The sequence below is a fragment of the Hippoglossus hippoglossus genome, chromosome 13 (genome assembly GCF_009819705.1).
Source record: "Hippoglossus hippoglossus isolate fHipHip1 chromosome 13, fHipHip1.pri, whole genome shotgun sequence".
NCBI classification, from domain to species: domain Eukaryota; kingdom Metazoa; phylum Chordata; class Actinopteri; order Pleuronectiformes; family Pleuronectidae; genus Hippoglossus; species Hippoglossus hippoglossus.
Genome location: NC_047163.1, coordinates 3,385,452 through 3,413,200, shown reverse-complemented (window position 1 = coordinate 3,413,200; position 27,749 = coordinate 3,385,452). Strand labels below are relative to the sequence as shown.

The 27,749-nt window shown below is 42.9% G+C and overlaps 2 protein-coding genes and 2 long non-coding RNA genes across 5 annotated transcripts; 1 reads left to right on the top strand and 3 right to left on the bottom strand.

Annotated features, from left to right (window-relative positions):
• Positions 1–3,250: 3,250 nt before the first annotated feature.
• On the bottom strand, positions 3,251–4,198 carry LOC117772403. The gene is made up of 2 exons (XR_004615765.1): positions 3,976–4,198; positions 3,251–3,912 (listed from the first exon to the last, which is right to left on the bottom strand). It is a non-coding gene; the product is annotated as an uncharacterized LOC117772403 (long non-coding RNA).
• Positions 4,199–4,685: 487 nt separating this feature from the next.
• ppp1r13l (protein phosphatase 1, regulatory subunit 13 like) lies at positions 4,686–18,290 on the bottom strand. The gene is made up of 13 exons (XM_034603467.1): positions 18,095–18,290; positions 11,283–11,345; positions 11,059–11,180; positions 9,724–10,222; positions 8,870–8,962; positions 8,645–8,733; positions 7,993–8,341; positions 7,449–7,906; positions 7,081–7,221; positions 6,399–6,532; positions 5,973–6,139; positions 5,339–5,532; positions 4,686–5,239 (listed from the first exon to the last, which is right to left on the bottom strand). Exons 2-13 carry the CDS (start codon positions 11,317–11,319, stop codon positions 5,204–5,206), a joined length of 2,319 nt encoding a protein of 772 aa, XP_034459358.1. The 5' UTR covers positions 11,320–11,345; positions 18,095–18,290; the 3' UTR covers positions 4,686–5,203.
• Positions 18,291–24,146: 5,856 nt separating this feature from the next.
• opa3 (outer mitochondrial membrane lipid metabolism regulator OPA3) lies at positions 24,147–27,583 on the top strand. Of its 2 annotated transcripts, XM_034603510.1 has the most exons (3): positions 24,147–24,338; positions 25,654–25,870; positions 27,495–27,583. In XM_034603510.1, exons 1-3 carry the CDS (start codon positions 24,197–24,199, stop codon positions 27,514–27,516), a joined length of 381 nt encoding a protein of 126 aa, XP_034459401.1. In that variant the 5' UTR covers positions 24,147–24,196; the 3' UTR covers positions 27,517–27,583. The 2 variants fall into 2 exon arrangements, with proteins under 2 accessions (XP_034459401.1, XP_034459400.1); XM_034603509.1 differs by lacking the exon at positions 27,495–27,583 and having other exon boundaries at positions 24,148–24,338; positions 25,654–26,604.
• On the bottom strand, positions 25,575–27,665 carry LOC117772404. The gene is made up of 2 exons (XR_004615766.1): positions 27,612–27,665; positions 25,575–25,857 (listed from the first exon to the last, which is right to left on the bottom strand). It is a non-coding gene; the product is annotated as an uncharacterized LOC117772404 (long non-coding RNA).
• Between the last annotated feature and the right edge of the window lie 84 nt (positions 27,666–27,749).

Below are 27,749 nucleotides of genomic sequence, written 5' to 3'. Positions count from 1 at the left end.
GGAGTTGATATGTTTTAATCCTATGATGAACACCATCATCTGTTACCTTGTTTCTATCCTGCCGGTCGGTGAAAGTCTCCCGTCAACCAGCCAATAGGAAATACTTCAATAAGACGATATCCAAACCCATTCAGATCTTATATTTGTTTTATAGCTTTAGCCTTATGAGGACCAGGCTTTGGTCCCGATGAGGTTTACTGGTCCTGTCAAGGTCAGAGTTAATGCAGGAAAAGCAGAGCTTACAAAAACACACACACACACACTCACACACAAACACAGACAAGTTTGTTGTCTCTAAATAATAAAGCACTGCTCTTGCTGAGATCCCATTATGAGATGCTTTCCTGCTGCTGGTCTGACAGAACCAATCTCCTTAGAAGTCTGACCGAGAGGGGGCGTCTGCTCAACACTTAAAAGCCCCGAAACACATACAACATTGATGACCTGTGGGTCGTCTGGTTTCCATCTCACGACGGAGGCATCATGGACCCCGGTCATGTCGGCAGCCGTGTCTGCCTGCACGGATACGAGCGTGTCTCCAGTTTCATTTACCTCAACTCTGTGTTTTCTTTTTGTCTTGATCACCGTCTTAACGGATTTGAGATCATAACAGTTCCACTTGCCGTGGGACAGACGTTTATACATCGTCCTTGTTTACCTGTGGCAGGTTTCCCATCAAAAAGAAAACAGTGTGACGCACTCAGAGAGGTTTTCCATTCCCTCGATCACGCTCTTTATTCCCCTTCATTCAATCGTCTCAGCTCTTTCTGTGTAAAGCCTCACACGGCTCTGTCCTGTACCTCATGGCCGTGAAGCCCATCCGCCCTAAGTGCTCTTATGTGTTTGTTTGAGAGCAGGAGTCGCGGCCCCGGCCGGTCGGACCAGCGGAGTGGGATAAAGACCAGCATGTCTGAAGTCACGGCGTGCATGTGTGTAGGTGGGGCTGGGGGCAGTGAGGAGAATGTGAATGAGATAGAAAGAACATTTAAAAAAAGACTGGTCGAGCAACCGCACTCCTCCCCCCCCCCCCCCCGCCGCCCTGAATCAGCGGCGGAGCGCGTCCATAAGAGTTCATTTCGCTCCATCGTGGTTATAATGGCGTTTCAATGAGGCATCAAATGAGTTCTGCTTGAACAGAATCACTGTTCAGCAAAAAAAAGTCTCCACTGCCGCAGAGACAGTTCGTCCTCCAGGGTCAAAGAGCAACGACGAGAGAGAAGAACCTCGAGCACGACTGAGCCTTCGTGGTCAAACGGCCGCGATGAAAATGTGTATTTGTGGCGGCAGCAAGTCCGAGAGTCAGAGATCAGCAGAAACAGAAATCCACCTCACGCAGAATAATGAAATATAAACCAGCAGCTTTGCCAAACAGCTTTTTTTCCAACTTCCTCACACTGTCCAGAACGCGTGATTCATTCTCGTCTGTCAAATCACCTTGTTTTTACATAATCAAATAACTAATTAATATCAAATTCACCAGATAACATACATACTACCTAAATGACGGAAACCGTCTTTGAGAAAAACATTTTTTACGTGTACTTTGATTTTTGTCTGGTGCACGTCCCATCTGCTAACATAGAGGAGGCCGGGTTTATAACCTCCACTGCATCTCTGAGCTTTGGCTTCACTTTTGTGGAGCTGTCATGTCGTCCATCTTTATCCTGAAGTCGGAGATAATACTGTGTTTGGGACAATGAGTGGTTTTATGCAGCAAATATTCAAAAACAACAGAAGTCGTTGAAAATTGTGGTTACAAAACGTTTTGGCTCGTGACCCTTTAAGAAAAAAACAATGTTTTTCTTAAGGAACAATTATTACTCATTACATTTTCAACCAATGTTTGAGCTGTTTGGTTTGTGACAAATATCAGATGTGTATTTATGACACAGAATGTTATACCTGTGATTATGTAGTAATAATTTTAGATATTTAAGATTAATATTAGATAGATTAAAGGTTCTATTCTTTTTTCTTACTACACGTAAAACAGCTGCTGTTTCTTGTATAATTTGGGGAATAAATTAAGACTTAATATATGTAATAGACATAATTACTACTATTACTATAATTATTATAACTATTATTACACTAATAATAAAATGATTCAACTGCATCAAGTATTTCAAGTTTCATTTCACATTGTTTCAGTCAATAGAGGTTTGAAGAAGGTAATTACTCCAGTATTTCACAATAAAAGAATAAATCACAGTTCAAAATAGCCTGCCCGGTGTAACAGGATCGACAAAGATATACAACCGTCCACGCTCACACCTCCAGGTTTTACAGTTTCCAATGAACCCAACCCCAACATGCACGTGTTCTGGGATCAAACAGAAAGGCCCCAGAGCCTAACCACTGTACCACCGTGCCGCCCGGGAACAATAATCTGCAAAACACAAATATGTTTTTCTCCCCTAATCTCTTTTATCCTTTTCTTAATCTCGTGACCCCCCCACAGATTTATCCCTGACCCCCATGTTGGAAAGCACCGATTCGAAATGACGCATCTTTTTCTTTTTCCTGAAACCAGAGAGTTACTTTCCAGGAAAAAAGGTTTCATTGTTACTTCAACATGCTGCAGTGACTCATCTCATTCATCTGAGGAACCTGGTGAATGACACCACACGGTCCCGTCCCGCACCTCCTCGCCTGAGTTGTTGACTTGGATTAAGAAATACAAAAAAATGCTTCATGAATAAAGACGAGACCTGGACGTGGGTGCTTCACCTTTTTCCCTCAGTTCAGGAGGAGCAGATCCATTTCAGCTGAACATCCCATCTGCCGCCACAGGCCAGTGGGCAGCTCAGTCCACTTAACGCACCTGAATTATTCACCAGGGAATCTGCAGCAGCTCCTCACCACACAGCCGCTCCCCTCCCAGTGTGTGAGTAAACTGAGCGCGTGTCATCATTTGTTATTTTAACCCACATCAAATTAAAATAATAATTAAAGAGGATCAAAGGGCTTCACACAGCGTCAACGCTAATCTTCCTCTGGGACTTTGTTGAAGAACTCCAGTGTCTTCTTGATATGAGGGAGTTAGAGATAGACAGCAGATCGTAATTTAATAAAAATATGAATCACGTGTGTGTATTTTTTTTAACTTTTTTAATTAAGCTTGTGCATAATAGTGACGCTAATTGATTCATTAAGAATCCCAGCAGGCAGCTCAGTGGAAGAGAAGAGGAGAGGGAGAGTAAAAATACCTTCAAGGAATAATTAAAAAAAAAGACGTAACACAGAGGAATGACACAAACAGCTTCTGGTAAATGTTTCACTGTGTATTAGTTTACATTCGCTGGTTGTGTTGTAAAATGTAAATTCTATGCTGGTGCTGGATTTATATTTGACTGGACAGTGTCATCTGCTGGTCAGGAGAGGACATTTCCCAGTTTTATCTCAAACACACACAATCATATTGTCACTCAGCTCATACAAGGTCCAACTGTCCTGTAACCACATTTAAAGTCACTAGATTTATACTTAAACACAAATATCAGTCCTCTAAACATGTTTATTATTTTTCATCAAGAACCATGAATTATTCTACCAGTGGAAATGCTGAAAAACGCCCCCCCCATCCCACAATGTTACGGAAAGTTAAAAAAAAGAAAATCATGAATATACCCATTAATCTAAACATAATTCTGCTATGTAAAGTCTAAACTTAAAAAGATTTTCAAAGGAACCAAAATGCAGGAAACTCATTTGTGTAGAGTTAGATTTGGTCGCTTCGTGCCTCTGGTGAGGGGTTAAAGGTCAAGTGCACGTGATGAGTGTAACACTGAACACTGATAACATATAAACTGTCACTCAGAAGAACACACAACTCCGCCGAGGCCCCTTTTCAACCACAGATCAATCCCCTACATCTGGAATTTTACTTGGATGTGCACTAAATTGCACACACTCAAGAGATTTAAACATTTTTTCATCAAGATCCATGAATTATTCACTGATCAGACAAAAAACTGCTTCTTCAAAATAGTCAGTTTCATTCATCATCATTTAAAAAACACACACACACACACACACACACACACTCTCTTTCAAACCAAATCCATTTATATCATAGGCAGCATCAAATGCAAACTGACTACAGTGAAGTGTGAGAACTGAAGCCGACAAGAAGCAAACCAAAAGCTACCGATTTTAGAAAAGGTTTAAAGTTTACAGCCACATTCAACTCTTCAAACTTCACATCTGGTAAAGTCAGGAATGTGTTTTAGGATCAATCAGCTGATGAGGTGAGAAACAGCTGCGTCTTAAAATTGTTCCAGAGGCCGTGGAGATAAACACTAACATTTTACGAATCTACCAGCAGAAACAGAGACATGTACAGAGAGGCTTTTTCACCCATTATCATCCATTCAGGAGGTAGAGGGGGTCGTCCACTAACCGGGTCGGTGGTTCGATCCCCTGCATCTCCAGTCTACATTCCGAAGTGTCTTTGGGCAAGATACTGAAACCCCAACATTTCTTCTGACGTTCCTCTGGTTGATCGGACTGGAAAAGCTCTACATGAATACAACCCATTTACCATTAACAATCCATTGAGGGTTGCACGGGGGGGGGGGGGAGCCAATCCCAGCGGAGAGGCGGACCCTGGACAGGTCATCAGCCTATCACAGGGTCGACATCCAGAGCTAAACATCCACCACTCACATTCACACCAACTAACCTAAGATAAATGTGCCCGCGCAGACACGAGAAGAAGACGCACACGCCACACGGAAATACTACACAAGGGTAGTACGCAGCTGTGGCTCAGGAGGAAGAGAGGGTCGTCCACTTATTGGGAACTCGGTGGTTCGACTCCCAGCTCTTCCAGTGTGCACGGCGAAGTATGAGAACGGTGTGTGAGTGAGAGACAACACTCTGTGTGTATGTGATCTGTAATGTAAAGGAGTAGGAAAGCACAAAATAAATCCAGAACCGGCACAAGTGACGTCCTCCGTACAGATGTTTCCTCGTCAGGAGGGTCAACGTTAATACTGACGCTTTCTCCCTCAACTCTCCTCGAGTGACGGATCAAAAACATTTCTTATTCCCAGCAGCAGGACGGAGCCTTCTCGTAATCACACACACACACACACACACACACACACACACACACGATCCTTTCAGACAACAGTGTGAAGCTGTAACACACAGTCCTCTGCACTATAACTTGATGGGGGGGGGGCCATCAGGACGTCGCTCAGCACAGAGACTTTGGTCGCACCTTTGGAAAAAGCTGCGAAACGAAAACCCAAACAAATGTTAAACTCGGGGTGATGAAATTATGAAATGCATTGTGGTAAGGAAAGTCCGGATTGAATCATTTATATCTCACCCCAAAGTAGTTGTAGGGAACGAATCCCTCGCGGCCACAGAGCGAGGCCCACCACCAGCCCGGCCCCTCGGGCTTCTGCAGGATCGTCACCATGTCCCCGTCTTTGAAGCTCAGCTCGTCAGCTGCCTGAGCCGGGTAGCTCCACAGAGCGTACAGCACCCCGCTGTTCTCCACCCCCATGGCCTCCTCCACACCTGAGATCACAGACACACAAGATCCATGTATTTATGTGTTAAACTAAAAGTGGGGCTGAGCCTGTTGGGTCATTATTCTGGGTTGTGTGTAGGGAGTTGGGTAATTTTTGTGTTTTGTTTTTTGTGTGTGTAGTGCATGTACTGCATTCCATTAATACATCTTTTTATGTATTTTAGATAGAAGCACATCCCGACATTTAGTTGAGTTACTTTTTTGTCATTCATCGTGTTTGTTGTCTTGTTTCCAGTTTTATTTTGAAAGCCACATCTGGTCTTGTTTCAAAGTAAATAAGCACCGAAGTCTCATATGTTCTCGAGTCATTTCAAAGAGGAAATGTGGGAAAAAAAAATTTTTGCATCATCATTATGTGATGATGTCATGGGGTGTGTGTCTGTGATGAATCTGTGTGAGGGTGCACATGTGGGTGTATTCGCCTCACCCTTCAGGAAGCTCTCACACTCGTCGAACCCGACAGCATAAGGATCACACTTCTGGGAGGCGATGGCGGCGTCGCTCTCCGTCATGGCCATGACCGCCGCTCCGTTCCTCACCAAGAACTCACACAGGGGACGATCGTTGCAAGACGCTGCACAGTGCAGCGGCGTCCTGTGGGTTCAAACATCCAGGGTCAAACGTTTGAAAAACATTTACAGTGCCACGAGCAAAACCTTAAACACGAGACCTGGCGTGGTCAAGATCCACGAAGGGCACAGAGAAATAAAGTCTCCAGCGCACACGTCACACATTTAACTGATTAATGCACAGCAGCAGAAAGAAATGATAGAGTTTCAATCAGCGTTTCTTTTGTACAAAACCTTCTGGAGAACCAGAATCGATGAGAGAGCATGAACAAGTAGATATTTACCATCCGTGGCTGTCTGGTGCGCTGACGTTGGCTCCGATGCGAACCAGGAGGTCCACCACATTGTAGTGGCCTCCACAGATTGCATTGTGCAGGGCGGTGATGCCTTCGTCGTTTGGCTGGCTGGGGTCGTTCATCTACGGAAAACACAGAGTAGATTCATCAGGTAAAGTATAAGTAAGGACGGTACACCCTTAAGATATTATGACACATCTCCCCCTGGAATCTGTTCCGCTGAACTTTAGAAGTTGAGTCAGGATTTCAACCGTCTCCCTTTCCTGAGAAGTTAAATATGAATATATGACACACTTCAGTCCAAATTCACACCACACCTTGGCACAGGCTTGAGTTTTTATGAAAGCTTTTGATGTAAGATGTTAAGTTAGTACTGAAGATAAATATAACAAACAATGTAATAAAATGACACAAGAAAAGTGTATTATTGTCTTTATTATAATGTTTGTGAAATAAAATAAAAATTTGAATAATGTGTGCTTCATGATTTAGCTTCACTTACTAAATCAGAGGTCTCAATTTTATCTTAAAAAACTTATATACTACTACTACAAGTGATACTATACATAAAATACTTATTGGGTTTATGGTTTTACATTTTTTTTTTTTATGGTATACAGAATAAGGTACACACACACACACACACACACACACACACACACACACACACCTCCTGCACTGCTCTCTGCACCGTCTCCAGTTCCCCGACCAGAGCTCCGTCCAGCAGCAGGACCAGCGGACTGAGCCGAGCTCGATGTCCGTCGGTCTTTTTACGCTCCCGACTGGAGCGACGCAAAATGGTAGGGTAGCTCTGAAGGGACAAAAAAAAGGAAGCTTAACTAACATTTAAACATTCATTAACAACTACCAAGCACCTTTTGATAATGACAGGGTTAGTAGTAACAAATAAGTAATAAGTAAGCATAATAAAACATCAAATTTATAGATCCCATTGTTTAATCCTTTCGTCCTTGACACTTTCTGAGGGTATTACACATTATTCTTATTATCATCAGTGCCTGTGAACCCGTTTCTTACTCTGAAGTCGGGAGGAATCACAGTGGATGTCTGAGGTAAAGGTGCAGGAGGTTGAGCGGCCTCCTCTCCCTCTGAGGAGCTGCTGGTCTCGCTGCTTCTCTCCCCCTTCCGGCGCATTTCCCTCCTGCGAAACAGTTTGTCGATGAGGTTTTTGTACTGGTTCGGCTGATAATGCGACGCCCTCTGCAGGGGCTGCGACTGGTGGTCCACGGAGCCCCGTCTCTTCAGCGCGCGGGGGATTTCTGCCCGGATAAGGAGAACCGCCTCCCGGTCATGCATCACCTGGTTCTGGGCCTCGGGGGCCACCACTGGCTGCAGCTTGGTGGGGCTCAGGGGCCGCGGGGGCTTCACCACGCCCTGCTCAACTGCTGGCATCCTGGTATTCTCCTGGATCGCAGGCATGTGATGAATGTAATCCAGCTTCTCTAACTCTGCGTCTATATCACCAGGGTTCAGCACTGCACACAGGAACAACTCACCACGTTAGTATCGTAGAGTTATCTGAACAAACATCCTGTGAACTGTGTGTGCAGACGTGTTTTACCATCGCTGTACATGGCCGGCTGTCTCAGCTGAGGTGGTGGAGGAGGCCCAGGTTGGCGGAAGAACTCCCTCGTGAAGGGTGGAGCTGGTTGGTAAGGTGCCATGTCCTCTCCTCCTCCGCCGGTTGACATCCCTCCCCAGTGGGGGTTCTGGAGACGCATGATCACGGAGAGAGGGATGGGCCGGCGCTGGCGGTTCTCGGTGTTGGTCGGGGGTATAGAGATCCGGGAGCTGATGGGCTGAGGGAAGTAAGGGGAGTGGACTGGGGACGACACATCTGGAGGTACTGTTACACGGGTGTTACGGGGAAGAGAGCTGTGGGAGAACTGGTGTGGTTGAGGACGAGGATCCTGGAAGAGAAAGATGATACTGAATCAGATGTAATGTGAAGGGTCTGTTATAGTTAGAGCAATATTCTGCAGCTCTATTGGCTCATTTTTTGTTGCAGCTGACAGATTTATTGTAAGTTTCATCGCTTTTATCACCAATTAGGCAACTATTTGTCAACTTCTAGCAGGAGAATACTTCGAGCCGAAATAATTATAGGCCCCTGACTTTCATCAGGTGGAAAGAAACATTGTTCCAAAGGGGATAATGATGTTGTCTGTCTGGACATGAAAGTAGACATGTCTCTCTCTGCTAACACCACCCACCTTTTTGGGGCTTGGGGCCGGAGGAGGCCCATCGAGGTTGGACTCTCTCCAGCCGCTGTTTGGCACAGACGGCCGCAGCCACTCTGTCTCTGCAACGGGAAAGTGTAAAAAAACAGGAAAGTGTTGACTCATAAAACAAAGACCACACAGAGAGGTACAGAACAATAACTAATTCCCCGACGTGACGTGCAAAATAAAAGCAGAGAAGTAGAAACGTGAACCAACTGTCATAGGTGTGGTGTGGTTTTTTCTCGTAGGACATGTCGAGATCTGTCTCGTTCCACTTGCCGGGACTCTTCTGCCGCTGCACACCCTCCTCTGAGAGAGAGAGGGAGAGGGAGAGAGGGAGAGGGAGAGGGGGGGAGAGAGAGAGAGAGAGAGAGAGAGAGAGAGAGTTGTTTGCTTAGACTTTTTATTCTTAGAGCTGAGGAATCTCTGAAAGAGCAGTGACATTAAGCTCAAAGAGTGATTAAATTCCTCCAGTGGCGTTGGCCCGGCGGACACAAACACACTTTTCAGTGCCAGGTCGCAGCTTTTCTGTTCAACTGGCTGAACAACTATATCGTTTCTCTAGAACAACATTTATCATTGTTTTTGCCAAAGTCAGGGTTATCAAAAGTCTGCTTCCAGAGCTGTTTGTGACATCATATAGCTGGAGGGTCATTAATGATCAATGACCTCATTCCTTTCCTTTGACAAAACAATGAACTCTGAATAAACAACAACTTCACATATATCCTTGAGTAAACGCTGCATATTTTGATTTAAATCACATCTGAACCTTAAACGTTCAACATTAATCTGGTTTTCGTTTGAAAAGCCCTTTGCAAAACATAACAGTGAAAAGTCGGATCTCTCAACTTTATCTCTTTTATTCTTTCATAAGCAGTATGCCAGACTTTCGAAGATCACAAAGAGGTAAAAAGGGAATTCAAAGACCCGAGATATAACCCGGGCCAGGCTCAGAAGAACCTTTAGAACATTTTAAAATGAATTCTAAAACAAACAGGGAGCCAACGTAAAAACAATAAACCTGTAGCCAACCATCAGTTTGTTGTGTTTATACTGCAGATACTTACCAGGTTGCCTATAGCCAAAATTTCGAGGCAGCGTGTGTGACATTGCCCTGAAGGCCAGAGGAGACGGGCTCCTGTCCGGCCGAGACGACCTGCGGGCGCTCTGGCTGCTGTCGTAAGGGCTCAGCAGCTTGGAGGAGGAGCGGTGTGAGTCGGAGTGGGATGGCTGGTCGACCGGAGCGGCTCGGCGGTTCGGCGAGGGGCTCCTTTCTGCGTAGCTGATTGACCCTCGCGGGCTCCTGTCGTAACGACTGGGGGATGCACGCCTCGGGGAGTGAGGCGAAGGGTTGGGGCTCTGCGGGATGTACGAGTAGCTGTCACTTCCAGATCGAGAGACTGAAGAGCTGGACTCCATGTTGGTGGATGAGAGAGGATTGTTGGAGAAGACTGGGGAGGACGGTGAGTTTTTACTGCTGGAGATGACATAGTCCACGGAGCTGCCATTACTGCTGGTGATGGAGCTGTTGGACTGAGGCCTATCTCTGGTGACTGTGATGCTGACCTGCGGGGAAAATGTTATAAATCTGTCAGAAAGTGATCAGGACTGGACACGTTGTTCTGCTGGATAAAAGAAGCAACAAAGATTTAACAAAGTTGGCTGGTCATAGACCACAAACTCCTCCATGTTAGCAGATGTGACATGGAGAAAAAAGAGGGGGAGAGAAAGGACGTATTTCAGGATGAGCGTCAGACAGTCTGACGAACTGCTGCAGCAGCTCGAACCAAGATCATAGATTCTTTACTGACTATTTAATTTGGGGAAGTTCTTGTTGATCTTCAATTCATTCATTCATTCATCTTCAACAGGAGTTGGGTCGCCTGTTGCTTGATCCTAGCTTCAAACTTCATATCCTTGAAGTTACAAAAATAACTAAAAGTCAAATATATTCAATAAATCAGGCTGGATAAAGGAGGAAGTTGTTCTTCTTCTTCTACTATCACTGCTTCAAGATGTCACTTTGTCAACAACACACATTGTGATTGGTTAGATGTGAATAATTGGCCTTGAAAATTATAAAAGAAACGTGCACATTCATTTCATTCAAAAAGCGCGTCTATTGTGCAAAGGCCTCAAACTCACAGGCAGGGTTTTGGATGAATAATGTTGGTTTTAGCGAGGTGTTTATATTTGACTTGAGGTAAACCTCAGGAACCCATTTCAGTTTCATAATGATGAAACAAACCCTCAACAGTAAAACCCAGTAAGCAGGTGAGGCAGTTCACACACTTCAAATACCACACTGCAAACAGCTAAAGGGAGAAACCAGCACTCAGGGTGTGCATGTGTGTGTGCGTGTGTGTGTGTGTGTGTGTGTGTGTGTGTGTGTGTGTGTGTACCTGAGGGACCGACTTTGTGTTGTTGTTGCTGGAGGAGGCCTCCTTCATCAGGGAGCTAAACTCCTGGGACAACTCGTCGGCCGTGGCCAGCGATGCATTCAGGTCATCGTTTATGGTCTGGACTGGAAACAAAGCACAGCAGCAGCATGGACAATTAGCGCAGGATATTACTTTGACGTGACCGAATAGAAGCTGAGCCAAAAAAAAAATCAGGGACAACTCACACAGCATGTTGCTTCCAAAGCCCGCCTGAGAACTCATGGCTGCGAGGTGGCACCGCGCTGCTCCTGAAAGAGAAAAACCACCACAGGTTTTAGGGAGAAAAGTCTCACACCACCTTCAGCCAAGAATGTTTTTACAGGCCTGTGAGATGTGTGTGCGCCTGGCACAGACACGTCCAACCACTTGGCTCTGCCGCAGCACAAAGATTTGATTGAGCAAGCTCTGCTCTCCGGGTTCCTCCCATTCCATCTGACTAAAGCTGTGACTGGCTTCGGGGCAAAAAGTACGTATCTCTTCAGACTCCCAGCACTCTCCTCCCCTCAGGCGCTCTGACACAGAGCCAACCACTTCTGAACACATAACCTTCGTGTCTAAACAAGCCTCGGTTGCCTCATACTTAACTTTGGCAACATTCGAGTGCAAACAGTGGAGGACAAATCAGTCCACTGGGCTCACTAGAAAGAACTTGCTGACTCAGCCACATATAATCTGTGAAACCAGGTGTTCCAGTTAACATCACAGGTGACTGGTCTGGTTAAATGCTGGTTTCAGACGGACAGGTGCGATACACAGATACTCAAGTATCACACTCCAGACAACTTAATCGCAACTGGGTGCAAAGAGCTGTAATTCAACGCCTAATCACTTATTGTACAATACCTGGACCATAATTAGTCCTAATTCACAACCGTCTTGCTGTGAAGCAACAGTGCAAACCACCGTGAAGAATCGTGAGATTACAACGCTGTAAATTCACAGATATAAAGCAGGTGATATGCTTCATAAAGAGGCATCATCAAAAATAAAACACCTTAAAAAGGAAATGATACATTTTCAAATAAATACAAATAATCACACAAGAGTCTTGAGTTGTTCTGGAGCGGCCGCAGGTTCGATTCCGACCCGGTCCTTTCTCTCTCCTCAATGCCACCATGCACTGTCATCTCAATAACAGCTATAACGCCAATAGTATATATTTTTAAAAATAGATCAATAAATGTGTATATGCTTAATAAATAAAGGAGAACAAAAAAATGGAATCTGTGATCTACGTCTAAGAGTAGAAACAGAACTCAGAGGTCAAATGTTGAGAAAATAAAAGTCTGTGTCAGACTGTAGGTGATAAATTGTCAGGTTTTATTTCATATGACATTTTGTCGAATTGAAAAAAAAATACTATTCTCATAAAATTTCCAGTTTGATTATTAATTAGGGGGGAAATGTTAAAAATAAATCATTCTGTGGCATCTTCTTTATAAAACGAAGATTAAAAATTATGTTTTTCTCTTTGTAGAACTGTAAAGAGATTATACTGCAGAGAACCTTTACGTCACGATATCCTCGTCCCTCGTGTACTTCTGCACAAAGTAAATAACCTTGTTATTGACATTGAATAGTAAATATTGGCTTGTTGGTGCTAATGATTATTAGATAATTAGAGGATTGTCACACGCCTGTCTCCTCTTACCGTCCCGCCCATGTTTGACTAATCATGTCCTGCACATGGAGTTACACAGACGGACAGAGAGGGAAGTCGGGTCTGATGATTCAGCAGCCAGGTCTCTGTGAGACCACAGCTCTGGGAGCTAATTCAGTTTCTTCCCTCCACTTCAAAAACACACTGCGGCTTCTCTTGAACTGCATCATATCATCAGTTTGTCTCGTTTGGTGTTTCACAGATTGATGGATTTACCTGCTGCGTCTAACAAGCCCCTGTTCAACGGGGCTTTCAAATCGTTATATAAACAACTTCTCCCACAGTGACCTTCATCCACTCTGGCTTCTGAGGTCGTTGTTTTTTTAATTTAATTTGTAAAATTTAAAATCCAAGTGTCCGATGACGAAAATACTTCACCTAGTTAAAAGAGACTCTACAAACATTATGGATCTAAAAAAGTTAAAAGGTAAAATGTGGCTTAAAACTGAATAAAAAGTCAATATAGGACAGTTTACATTAGTTACATTTATTAATACTGTGTCATTTTGTTGTACTTATTTTTACTGCTTTATCTTTTATGTGGCAAACGTCCTTGTCGGGATTTTAGATTTTAGTTTTTACTTCTATTACACATTGTTAAGACAAGTGCTGAAATTGTTTTTTATTATTATAACGATTATGATTATTTGACTTTTTGTGTAAATCATGTTTTTGACTCATCTGTACATGATGAACAGAGTCAACATCAAACATTTCAGAATAAAAAGCTGGAGGGTTTTTGAATTCTTTCGTGTAAACTTGGACACAAAGAGCAAAGCGGAGAAGCTTCGTTATCCCCAGTTTGTCATTAATCCTGACACATCGGGCGTGTTTCTACTTAAGCTGAACTTAAACCTCCACCGAAGTCCCAAACATCCTGCTCATTCACCGGATGGGCCAACGCCAGTTGACCTTTAGCCAGGCCGAGAGGACAACACGTGTTGTGTATGGTCATCAGACTGCAGTGTACCGCAGGGTCGGATAATAACTCTTCTTCATGCCGTGTTTCTGCTGCTGCTGCTGCTGCTGCTGCTGCTTTGTCCCGGGGACTCGTCACGTCTCAGTCGTGGCTGGTGACAGGATCACATTCCTCGCCGCTCCTCCCTGTGAGCCGCTCCGCTCAACGAGTCTGGGATGCTTATCTCACACACACAAAACATTTCACTCTCACTGACTCACAAAGGTCCGGTCGATCATTCAGGCCAAACAACAACTCCCTCCCCCCCCCATCCCTCCTCTTAGAACTCTCCACATAGTTTTCTCTCTATTGACTTTCACTGTGTTTGTTACTGAGCAGTTAGAGGCCATTAAAACAATTAACGGGATTATCTTTTCACCTCTGTCTGTCTGTTGGTTTGCTTGTTTGTTTATTTGTAAGATTAAAACAACTGAACAGATTTACACAAAGCTTAGAGGGAGGATGTGGTTTGTGTCAAAAGCCAATAACTAACATGCCAAGATAGGATTTAATGACATTTTCACTGATTTCCCCGGTTATCATCCATGGATATGTTTAGGGGACGAATATCTATGAAATCTATGTGAAATTTGGTGCCAATTTATTCAAAAATATAAAAAAATATTAACGGCATCTTTTAAAAAACATTTAAATTTAATAAGTTTATACATGGACCAATGGTGTGACCTCATTTCCAAAATTCGTTTATCATTATTACTTTATTCTGGATTGTGTCTTCGTACTTTTTCTTGTGGTTATTTGGTGATTTTCTAAGTGATACACTTTTTAAATACTTTTTAAAATATTTTAGTTTTTATTGTTTGTGTCTGTGATTTGCAGCTTGTCTTTGTTAGGATATTTTACCACTGTGCAAATAAACTAATGTAAAGTAGTTTTCCAGACGAGATGCATAATGTGAATCTGAGTTTTTCAATAACCCAAACTCCGTGCAGATATCAAGTAGTTTTGAAACATTACGCCTTAAAGTGCACACAGCAGATAACATCGAGGTAAAAGTCTGTATTTGCTTTTCTTATCTGCATATTTCACTACTGTGCAAATAAACTGAGGCAAAACTAGTTTTCTACACCAGACGAGACTTGGTTAAATGAACGTTTCAGGAGGAAATGTATAGAGAAGCATGTGTTTATGTATTTTTTTTGGATGTATTTACTTCTTTTGGAAGAGCCACCTCCCGTGTTTCACAGAAATGTTGCCCGTCAAAGTGCACACACGGCGGAGACTATAAACTTAAAAGCCCATAACCTCTTAAGTGTTTTTATTCTGGGCTTTTCGTCTTTAAACAGAAACATTAATCATCTGAAAATTGAAGGTGGACTGACGGCTCGTGGTCGCTGCAGCGGTTCGGCCCTCTGTTCCGGGCCCGCTGACCTGCGGCTGCGCTGAGGTCAAGTTTCTCATGAAAAGTTTCGAGGGAAAACCACATATTCATTTTCTTTCCAGTTCCTCCCTGGAGCTCAGATCACAGCGTCAGCTGCTTCTACCGTTTTAACACGCTGCAATTAGCTCCCTCGAGTGGTAACGTCAGGATGAAAGACTCAAGACGAATACATGACTGTATTCTAAAAAACTTCTGGGGCTCTCTGCTAAAAACTTTCCAACACAGAAACTTTGTTGAAATTGGGGAGTCCCAGTGAGAAGCAGATTAAAGGGTTGAAGACAATAATCATTTAGCGTTAAAGAATTTCAGGGTGCGTCCCTCCTTCACTCCCACTCCTTTTATGTCCTGCACCAACAATTCATGATTACACATCTGACTGATTGTCTTCATGGTGAACTCTGTATTTCTATCCAGACGTCCATTCATTTCCTCCCTCTCCTGTTTCACAATCGTGACTCCGTCTTTCATATCCTTCCTCCAGCTCTTTGTGTCGCCTCGCTCTTGGCAAAGGAACTTGGCCGAGACCGATTGATTAAAATCAAACCATTACAGAAAGAAAAGCTTTTCTTTACATGAAGCCCTCTGGCTGTTTGTCAGCATGCAGACGATACAAATTAAATGATGTACCGCAGGTGGATATGAATCAGACAAGGGTATTTTCACGGCTGCAGTCCAATGTTTACCTTGTCGCTTCACTATCTCATGTAATGGGAAGGATTTGAAACAAGCTGCGAGTGTTTCTGGATTGTAAATGGAGATTAAGGCCGAGGTTGATTGTGCAAATTGAGCAGGTGGAGTTATGTGCTAATACTGCGTCAAACATCAGGAATCTGTGTCACGGAGCTGGAGATCATCTGGTGCATTAAAGGTTTTCCTCTTCGGCACCTGCCACCACCATCACAGAAAGAGGCCTCAAGTCTCACAGGTTATACAACGTCACATGTTACTACTGTGCAAATGAACTGGGCTGAACTAGTTCTCTGACTAGACTTTATGTTTTTTGGAACAAAATGAGGCACATCTATCTGCACACACAGTAGAGACTTTTAAAGTAAAAGTCCATAACCTCTTAGAGTTTTGATTCTGGGCTCGTACTTAAAATATTTTCCTCTTCGCCATCGGCCACCACCATCACAGAAAGACGTTCATCCACAACACGTCACCTCAGGTCTCACAGGTTGTAAAACTGAGACCACGGAGCGGTGAACTGCACTGACATTTTTCTCCACTTCGTGAGCTGCTGAGTTGAATTTGCCTGCAGAGTGACGAGTTCCACGCTGACATATGACCTTCCATAAATACCTCGCATATCAGTCACGTCCTCTGTCTTCCAGTAGAACAGTAAACTCCTCAGACACAAACCCTCCACCCACAGCCACACCTCTGACCTGGTTAGCGATTGAACTGCTTGAGCTTTCTACCTACACATTCGGCACATTCTATTCCCGACAGCGACTGTTACGGCCAAAGTCAACATCCTCACACAATGCAGCTCCACTGATCTCCTGCGGCGGAGGATAAGAGTCGGCCTCTGCAGACAATGGGAGCACGGATAAAGAGTTTGTCTCAGACGATAACAACTAATCCTTAACTGCGGTACCACTTGCGTTCGTTTGTCTTGGAGTTCACGTCGCTGGAGGCTTCGAGCACGACCCTCTTCAGTACTACGGCTCTCTGCAGCCTTCAGGAATCTCTCAGTGCTGCACGACATAACAGGCGTTTCTGGCAAGTTGCAAGCTGCAGTGTGTCATGCTCATGCTGAGGTGCAAAGAGATGAAGGCAGGGCCAGAATTACCAAGAGATGATAGATAACTCAAATGTCTGTCTACATACATGCGCCTACTTGCATTGCAGCTATCGCTCCAAGCAGAGTTACTGGTGGCAGTGTAATCACTTTTTTAAATAGCAGGTTACGACAAATATAACATAAAACAATGCAGTCCAGCTGGTTTAGACTGAGGCTTACAGTGCAGAACACTGAATCAGGTTCTGGTGGGAGAAACGTTGCACAACTACAAATGTCATAATGGATTTGTTTTCTTCTTTTAATCAACGCAGCTACACTTAAAATCACCACCAATACATTTCAAAATAATATCCCAAGAAATCAGAAGTGTTGTGGCCCCCGATCCGGCCCCCATACCACGTGGAATGATGGCACTTGGGCCTCTCCTGTTTGCCAGATCTGAGCCACACATAAGCCATAGCAATACCGCACGTCATCCAAAGGTGGCCCCTATTTGTTTTGTGCTATATGAGCCATATTTACCATTAGGCCCACATGAGGTTCACATCCAGATGACACCTGCAGCACAACAGGTTTGCCCAAAAGAGGCCTACGATTGCTCAGGGATATTTGGGCCACATTTGCTTTTCTACATGTGGGCCACTCGAATATGACCAGAAGTGCCACATCATTGTCTGAAGTGGCCCACATCTGTATGGCCTCTGAAAATGGTATAAATATTCAACAATAATGGCCCCTACAAAAACATAAAAACACGAATTAAATCAGATAGCAGACAAAAGCCCCCAGGGTCCTGTGGATAGTCACTTCTCATAGACCCTGGTTCTCATAGGCTGGAAGTGGCTGTATGAGTCTGATCTGAGCTACAGGTGAAGGGTGCTGTGCTGCACATCTGTCTGTCAGTGTCCAGCTGCTGTGTGTGTGTGTGTGTGCACTGGGGCAGGACACGGTGAGAGCTGCCAGGCACAGGAAGGTAACATCTGACTTTCATTAGAGAGAGAGACGGAGCTCCTCCTCTCTCACTGTGCCCGAGAGACCCGTGGTAAGAAGAGGAATCCGGAGAATAGAAATATGTGTTTTAACAACTTCTGGAGCAAAGAACACAGTGAAATATCGAAGCACTGGCGATAAACATGAGACATTAAAAGGTATTTCCTCGTGAATAATCACCTCAGACTGTGTAACCCGACGCTGAGGCTGCAACACAGAGCGAAGGGGAAAGTTTCTTACCTCAGAGAAGTCCGAGCCTCGTTCACTTCTTCTGTCCCGGACTCGAGTGGAAGTGGATCTGAGCTCAGACGGTTCCTCCTGGAGTCGAGCGGGTCTCAGTGTTTGGTCTCCTGTGGCTCCAGCTCCAGACATGGAGTCATAGCTGCGCACTGACCGAGCGCAGTGATTCTGGCTGCAGCTGCTCCGCCTCCCTGCGCAGCTGTAACCCGATCCAGGTGTGTCCCAGAGCCACAGCTGGCGCAGGTACACGCGCACAGGAACTACCGGAAACTCCACCTTTTACAACAGACACTGGGATTTGTCTTTTTAGTTTTTAATAAGTTTTAAACATTCATTTGTTTCTATTTATATCCATTTTCTTCATGACTTATGCAATAGGATATAAATAAAGACATGATTGGCTGGTTGGGTCACTGAATTTCTTATTATTATTATTTATAATAATAATCATCATCATAATTATTATTATTATAATTATAATAATAATAATAAGTAAATTTGGTCAGTTGATACTATTATAAATATGAGATTCTGATTTACTTTCCCTTGAGTATTTTACACTAATGAATTACTTACTTAATGAATTTAAAATGGTGGGAAAATATTTCCACAACAGTTGTGTTGATCCAGGATTGCAATTTGTACAGTTCTGTATCTGAGATGTTTTAAAGGTTCAGTGTGTGGAATTTAGTGACATCTAGTGGTGAAGTTGCGTGTTGCAGCTGAACACCCCTCACCTCACCCTCCCCTTCCAAACATGGAGGAGAACCTGTGGCAGCCTTTAGTTGTTATAAAAAATAAAAAGGTGTTTAGTTTAGTTAACCTAAATCTTTTTTTTTCAGGCAAATGAATTGGCTTCTTGAGGGCTTTAACATGCTCCAATCGTTACTAAAGTTTGCAGAAAATTAGAAAGTGGTGAAAATTTACGTATTCTGGTGTAATTTTAAATGGGCGTGGCAAAATGGCTCAACAGCGCCCCCCCCGCGCCCCCTGGAACACATTCACATTGACCGATCTTCACAAAAATCGATACACAGGTGTATCATGACCAGACAAACTAAAAAGTCTCGAGGTGCAATTTGAAAAATGTAACAGGAAGCCCGCCATTTTGCATTTAGTGGCCATTTTGGCTATTTTTCATAATACTTGAGTTTCCTTTAATGTTTCCATTTTCATCTGATGAATGACTTAAATGATTAATTCATGCTCAAGAACGACTTGAGCATCAGGATATTTCTTCCAGGAAAAAAAACAGAAATATAACCAAATATTCTGCATTTTGTTTATATTTCTCATATGTTGTGTCACTAATCTTTAAATGTGTTGATTTAAAATCCTGCATCGTTTGCTTACTGAAGTTCACCAGAGTAGAAACTATATATTACAAACAATGGTTGAAACAAAAGGAAAATACTGGATGGAGTACCAGAAAAAAAGGAAAACGCATGAGCCATGTTCAACCCTTTAAATGTAGATTTTTTAAAATAAATTTGGTAATTAATGTAATATCAAAACCCTCATTAATTTATCTCATATGGTTTATTTACATCTCAATTAACACATTGAGATGTACGACTGGAGGAGCAGGAGGAAGCTGGAGGTGCAGCGAACAGACCAAACTTCTTCTGGGGGCAATTATGAGAAACGTGGAGCTGTGATTTTTTTACTTTTTAATTCCTCATCCATTTGACTTCAGACAAGGTGAGAGAGGAGAACTCTGTCATTTCATGTATTTGTTTGGTGCTTACAAAGTGTTTAAACGTGCACTGTGCGTGTGAATGAACGTGCAACTGTTTAGCGGTGAAGACAAGTGTCTCTAACATCCGTCTTGTATGATGTGAAGGCAGCATAATCCTCACTCAGTCTGCAGTCTGTGCTCACTTTAAGGGTCAGGATGAAAAGCCTGGACATCTGAGAGAGGTCTGGAGTTGAATTGACCCGTGCAGTTAAGTTGGTTTGGGCCTTTGAAGACTCCCTCTGGAGGTATTCCAGGCACATTTAGCTGAAACCCTGCAGAGCAAACCCTGCAGAACACAGCAGAGGGGTTTTATATCCCATCTGACCCTGGACAACCTGGAGATACGCTGCGATAAGATAAGTTGGCGTCCATAGATTTAGACAGAAGAAACCCCATGATGGCCTGTTCCTGTTCACCTGAGGACACAAGGAGGCACTGTGATGCTGCAGTGCAGGGCCGGCCCTGGCAATGTTGGCGCCCTAGGCGAGATTTCAGATTGGCGCCCCCCCAACATACAGATGCAAATTGTCATGCATCCCCAAGAACTTTTGGACTGTATACAGATGCACACACAGGCAGACAAAATTGTAGGCTATAAAAAATAATAAAAAATATAAAAAGAGTCTGAAATCTGCTGTACTGACAGCATATCATGTCATGTCGACAAAAATAAACATTAATGATGTCCACAATCGGGGTGATTCCCACCTCTATATTGTTCTTTTTTCTCCTCCTCTACTTTGCGGCGCTTTCTGAATTGTGCACCTGATAATTTAATCCTTTTTTGACTCATCTTTGACTCTAACCCAGTGGTTCTCAAACTTTTTCTGTCATGCCCCACTTTGGAGCTAGAATATTTTTCATGCCCCACCCGCTCCCCTGCCCCAACAAATTTTTTTCAAAGAATAGTGCAATAACTTTGCTTAAATTCAACTTAATTTAAGTACTTTTGGTGACATTTATCACTACATTCCTCCATCAGTCTGTACTTTTTCAAAAATAGAGAAAAAATAAATTAAGTTATAATCACTTTGTTACAACGATGATAAAGCTCAACCAAAAAGAACACATGCATGTGACTGGGGTGTAATGTTTCTATGTGTCTTCTTAATTTGTTGGGTCTCATACTGTCAGCTGCCAGAGTTTTCAGACCTAAAATACACACTGGTCTCTCCTCATGTCCTCCTTGTTAGGATTTTAATAATATAATTAGACACTATAGCCCCAAAAAGGATCGATTTTACGCGCACCATGTTTGTACCTTAACAGAAAGAATTAATGTGTGTGTGTCTGTGAAGATGGCAATGAAACTGAACTCTAAACAAATGCAGTATGTTAGACAGGGGTGGGGGCAGGGGCAGTTTGGGCTGAATATGTGGGAGAATGTGTGACCTTCACATAGTGACTTTTAGTAGCCGTTGCTGGCTGGTTTTAATCTTGAAGTTGGTTGGTGTGTGTGTGTGTGCGTCACATCGCAGTTCAGTCTCGCACCTGTCTGATAATGCCTGTTACCTGCAAAAATACTGAAGACCCACAAGGCTTCAGCTGAAGGCCTGTCTGTAAAGCATGACACCAAACACTGTCAGAATGTGAAGATTTTCCCAGCTACTGTCAGAGGAGGGGCGAACCTGGGAGCGGCTCCTCATCATTCGCAGACTCCAGGGCCAAGAGGATGGGACCACGCCTGCGCACCAGCAAGGGAGAGCCAAGGTCTGAACCATGGTTATTGACCAATGAAGTTATACCTACTATTATAAGTACTGTACCAGACGTGGGGCGACTCTTGACTACCCCGTGCTACTAGAAAGCCGAGGCTGTGTATTGAGTGCCCATAGCTATGTGCACATAGCTATGCTCACCACAGTTTGAGAATCACACACACACACACACACAGGCCCCGGGGCTCCGCCCCCCACCGCCCCCACTCATTCGCTCAGAGACACACACAGTGACATCAGAGCTCGTTCACGTGAAGCAGCAGCTCAGTGACAAACAAGACACAGTGTTCAAAAACCAAGTTGAAACGAAAGTACGATGAAGCCTGTCTTGCTCTTGGGTTCACAGTGAATGAAGGAGGACATGAGGAGAGACCAGTGTGTATTTTAGGTCTGAAAACTCTGGCAGCTGACAGTATGAGACCCAACAACTTAAGAAGACACATAGAAACATTACACCCCAGTCACATTTTGGTTGAGCTTTATCATCGTTGTAACAAAGTGATTATAATTTAATTTATTTTTTCTCTATTTTTTAAAAACTACAGACTGATGGAGGAATGTAGTGATAAATGTCACCAAAAGTACTTAAATTAAGTTGAATTATGCAAAGTTATTGCACTATTCTTTGAAAAAAGTGGCAAATGTCACAAAAAGTTGTTTGAAAAAGGTTTTTTATTTGCACATCAGAAATTCGTGAGAGTAATGTGAATTTAATGTTCATGTGTATGTTATGTAAATACACATGTTAAACTTGGCCCATTTTGTCATAATTTTGTTGGGGCAGGGGAGCGGGTGGGGCATGAAAAATATTCTAGCTCCAAAGTGGGGCATGACAGAAAAAGTTTGAGAACCACTGGGTTAGAGTCAAAGATCAGTCAAAAAAGGATTAAATTATCAGGTGCACAATTCAGAAAGCGCCGCAAAGTAGAGGAGGAGAAAAAAGAACAATATAGAGGTGGGAATCACCCCGATTGTGGACATCATTAATGTTTATTTTTGTCGACATGACATGATATGCTGTCAGTACAGCAGATTTCAGACTCTTTTTATGTTTTTTATTATGAAATCTCGCCGAGGGCGCCAACATTGCCAGGGCCGGCCCTGTATATAATGGACGTAGGGTCCGTGACGTCACCCGTTGGTTTCTGAAGAGTGAAAATTAGGCTAGCAGTAGGCGTTCACCCGGCGCCATCTTGCCGGTGCTGACTCCTCCTAGTTCCTGGCTAACCAATAAATGGGCAAAGAGGAGGAGCGCGTGTGAAGACTGACAGCTGAGCCACGCCCACAGAGCTCAACGTTACCTGGTTAGCTCAGGCTAAGGAGCTAGGCTACATGCTACCTGCGGCTGGTCTAGCATGTATGCGGCTATATTAAACTGGCAAACTATGTATGTTTGTTATTAAATATCTGTTATGGGCCATGTTGCTGGATAATAAATACTTTTGATGATAATGCAGATCTGAATACTTAGTTGCTGCTGCTGTGATTCCATCAAATTAGGTTTTAGTGGGTTTTACCAAAGCAGTTACAGTAAATGCAACATGTCATCCATCTCACTAAAGTGTAAAGCACAGTATTACCCTCACATGACGCTGTAAACTGTCAGACACAGTGAAACATGAACTGCTGATGTAAAACTAAACTGAACTTGTGAAATCATACACAATACAGAAGTGATCACAGACACTGAATCAGGCCGTCGGTCTTTCTCTTCTCTCTGTCACAATACAGAACTGATCGCAGGCCGTCTCTCTCTCTCTCTCTCTCTCTCTCTCTCTCTCTCTCTCTCTCTCTCTTGCACCTCTCTATATGTGGTTAGATAGATAGATAGATAGATAGATAGATAGATAGATAGATAGATGGATAGATAGATGGATGGATTGGTAGATAGTCTCATAGAGTTCCAGCTGTTATTTCCAGGATTTGTTCAGTTACATTATGAAATAACATTGCCTCTTTCTTTACAGTCAGGAAACTTCTCTACTTCCTTTAGAACAATATCTAGCTGCCAGGCGTCTTTTTAATGTTCCCCATCAATAGATTATGTCTGATTATTGAAAGATGACGTTTGAGAGTAGGAGCCTCTGTGTGTGAGTGGGTGTGTTAAACGGCAGAGGAACTCCTTCATATAAAAAGCTCATGCAGCAGCTCAAATCATTCACAGCTACAGAAGAAGGAAATGCCACATGAAATACCGCTTACTGTCACTACAGGTAAGAACGCATTTTATGAGCTCATATAAAACAACATCAACTTAAAACTTAATTTGTTCTTATTTCATATGTTTCTTCTTCTTATTGTATTGTTTTTCACTATTAATCATTTGGTGCTAGTAGAAGTTTATTTTTATATTATAATAATATATATTTTTTTTTTTTTTCAGGCAAATGAATTGGCTTTTTGAGGGCTTTAACATGCTCAAATCGTTACCAAAGTTTGCAGAAAATTAGTTTTGTTTTTGTTTCTTTATTTGCTTATTTATATTTTAGATTATAATCTTAAGTAAAAGTAACAATTCAGTTTGATTGTGTCAGTAAACGCTTGGTAACTTTCTGACCACTTGGTGGCGGTAGCGCGTCCATTCGCTTTTTGCCAGCCCCTCCGATAAACCCCAGAGAAGAAGACGGTGAAAGCGTTTCCGCCAAGATGGTCGTCGGTGCCTTCCCCATCGCCAAGCTCCTCTACCTGGGAGTGAGGCAGATGAGCAAACCGGTGGCGAATCGGATCAAAGCCGGAGCCCGGAGGAGCGAGTTCTTTAAGAGCTACATCTGTCTGCCGCCGGCCCAGAGTGAGTACACCGAGCTAACGGCTGCTAATGACCGCTAGCTCCGTGTCCGAGTCCCGGAAGGTGGATCGGCTCGGGCAGGGCCGACACGACCAATGACATCGCTCGGGTTAAGACCGCTTATCCAATCACGTTCAGGGGTCTATGTGGCTGACCAATAGCAGCGAGGGTAGCTTTGAAGAGGGCGGGTCTTGTCTGTCATTGAACAGGGTGCATTAAATAATAAAAATGAATAAAAGTGTTTTTCACAGGACAGGACGTGTCTGTACCTCAGGTCATGTTCATTGTGTCCTATCAGGAGGAAATGTTATAGTTCAGAAAATGGCAGGTGAAGCTAATCATAATGTTATTAAAACTGTATCTGTCATCATTGTACAGCAATACAGGGAATACGATGCATTGAAATCCAAACAGCAATAACATAATACATGGTTATACCAATTCAAATAAGTTAAGAATGAATTAAAAGCAACAGTGTTGAAAAGTAAGCTGTGTTCTTGATCGGGTAAAATGATGAGTCACATTCCAGGACAGCAAGTCAGTGGGGGGGGCGCTGCTTTACTGCTTTTGTAAGTGTAACAAGTGTTTAAAATGTGCCAGACAAGGTGCAAAGGTTAATGAGATACAAGACGGAATCAACATGTTTCCTTAGTGAGTGGTGTGATTGGGGGGTTGGGATGAATGAGAGCTTGAGGCGGTTGTTCTTAAACTTATAGATTCTGTCACGTCTGCCTAAAGGTGAGCGGTCAAATTCAGAGAGCCGAATGTGTGACGTCTCATGAATGAAGACAAGAGGAATTGCATGTAAAGGTTTTAGGGTGGAGCTCGCTGCCTTTCCATAAATAACGTCACCATAGTCCAAAGACGGAGAGAAACACTGCTTCACTAAATATGTTTTCTTCTGAATGAAAGGAAGCAAGATTTGTTCTTAAAAATAAATCCCAGTCTCATGTCAGACAACAACATATCAACATGGACTTTAAAGGTCAGTTTCTCATCAATGCAGATGCCAAGATATTTATAGTAAATATATAAATAATGTAAATATATATATTCTTTATTGTCTCCTAGAACTTTAAGCAAAAAAGACTCTCTAGCTCTAAATAATTACCATTGATTTTCATAGACATTTCTATTATTCACACAAAACATTGCAAAAGACGACGGCCTTTACATTTAAACTCCTGTGTCTGTGATCGTAGATGTATTTGCAGGTGTATCATTCAGCACATTTGTGCATATTTGAGAAACCAAAGTCTTTTTTATTGAAAGCCTAACTTCCATGTGCTTGTGTACTATATGTTCATTCTCCTCACAGTTTACCACTGGGTCGAGATGAGAACCAAGATGCGGATCATGGGCTTTCGGGGCTCCACCATTAAGCCGCTGAATGAGGACATGGCTGCGGAGCTGGGCGCAGAGTTGCTGGGAGAGGCAATCATCTTCCTCATCGGCACTGGATGCATGGTGCTGGAGTACAGCAGGCAGGCCTCTAATTCTCGCCGCAAAGAGGAGGAGCTGACTGAGACCATCACAAGCCTACAGACTCAACTAGCAGAACTCTCCCTGACCACAGAGACTATGGATGCTCGCCTGAGAGAGTTCAACAGGCAGCTGGTGTCCTTTCCTACTCCAAATAAGTGATTAAATAAGTAATTTGCTTGATATAATGGCACTTTCTGTTGATCTGTGTGTGAAGGAATAATTGCACCAACTTAGTACAGCCATGTGTACAACCTGAAGACAACCCTGCTTCACACACTGTCCCCTAAACCCATAACTTAGGGTGAAGAGGTGGACATGAGCATTTCAGTGCCCTGTGGATTCTATCATTGGCTCAAGTATTGAGCCTGGGTTTTAAAGGGGGATTGCTATGATATTCATAGTGTTTTTCTGTGGTTCATCTTGCATGTTCATGATAAGACTTGACTGTATATAAATATTAAAAGAGGAAGATTATTGTGACCCTAAAGGTAATATATTTGATGACAAATTCAGCATAAAACCTTTTATTTCAGTGATTGTCATAGACCAGAATCTCTTAGCAAACACAGATTTCTATGCTTTATTGGCTTCATTTGAGACTCTGGGTCACATCAGTGGATTATTTTTGACAGTATCTGCCCCTAAAGTTTCATGTTCACATATCACGTTGTATTTACTCTGAATCCCTTGGCTGGTTTGTGTGCACTGGATGTGATGACAACTGTAAATTGAAGCTGTAAAATAAAAAGCTATGCTGTCTGTTAATGGGGATGGTGCCACATTACAATCAATTAGTCCAATTGTATTTGTACAGCACATATTCACAAATCAACCATCTGTACAAGGTGCATCCTACATGCTCTGTCTTTAAGCCTTGAGTAGTGGAAGGAAAAACTTAGCCAAACAAACTGTATGACATCCCCTCAGTAGTCAGTTACTAGATGAATACAAGAAATGGGCAATAAAATAAAGATTCAGTGTGTTATGTTTTTTACACTATATATTATTTTATATTCCATTCACATTCTCTATTTCTTTACACTTAAGTATTATTATCCTTACACTTAAGAATAGCATGTTACTTATTAACACTGACTAATGCCTATTTTTGACTCCTGCTGCTGTATTATTGCACATTTCCCCATTGTGCTTCCACTTTTATTTGTCACATGCAAGTTAACACAGGGTCAACAGTACAATGTAGGATGTTGGACAAGAAGAAACCGGTCAGCTCAGCCGTGCAGTAGTTAAATTAAAATAAAAGAAAGGTATAAAGTGCTTAATAAAGTCCAATTCAAAACAAAACCAAAACTACATACATTCAAGTTGGTGCAGGTGCAGTGAGGCTTTCGTAGCAAGTGAAGTCACATCTAACTGTATGGAGTGTGTGTGAATAGTTGTGATTCACATTTTTCCAAATAAAGTACAGGCAGGAAAAAGAGGTGCAGAGGGTTGTTAGTCATGAGTTGACGGTTTAGGAACCTGACGGCCTGTGGGACTAATACAGGATCTGATCTTATAAAATACCACACTGCAGAAAAGGAGGAAATGAATCAAAACGAGAATAATTTAGATATAGTCTCATAGATCCTCCCCTTCTTTACAACAGTGCATTATCTCAATAATACTAATAATTAATATGATTATTACACCTCATTCGGTGAATATGACTTTAACCATGAGGATGATCATGTGAACCAATGTTCGAAACAGATGAATTTAGACAAATCCAAATAAAATAGAACCCGGGCAGGAAGTGAAAAGGCGGCTGTGTTTAAAACACTACATTACCCAGCATGCCTTGAATGTAAACACCACACCACTTCCGGAGTGAATCCAAGTTCCCGACGAAACCAAAACCAGCGAAACTCGCGTTGTCGCCTCACAAACACAAAATTTAGCAAAAACATTAGCTCGGTTAGAAACAAG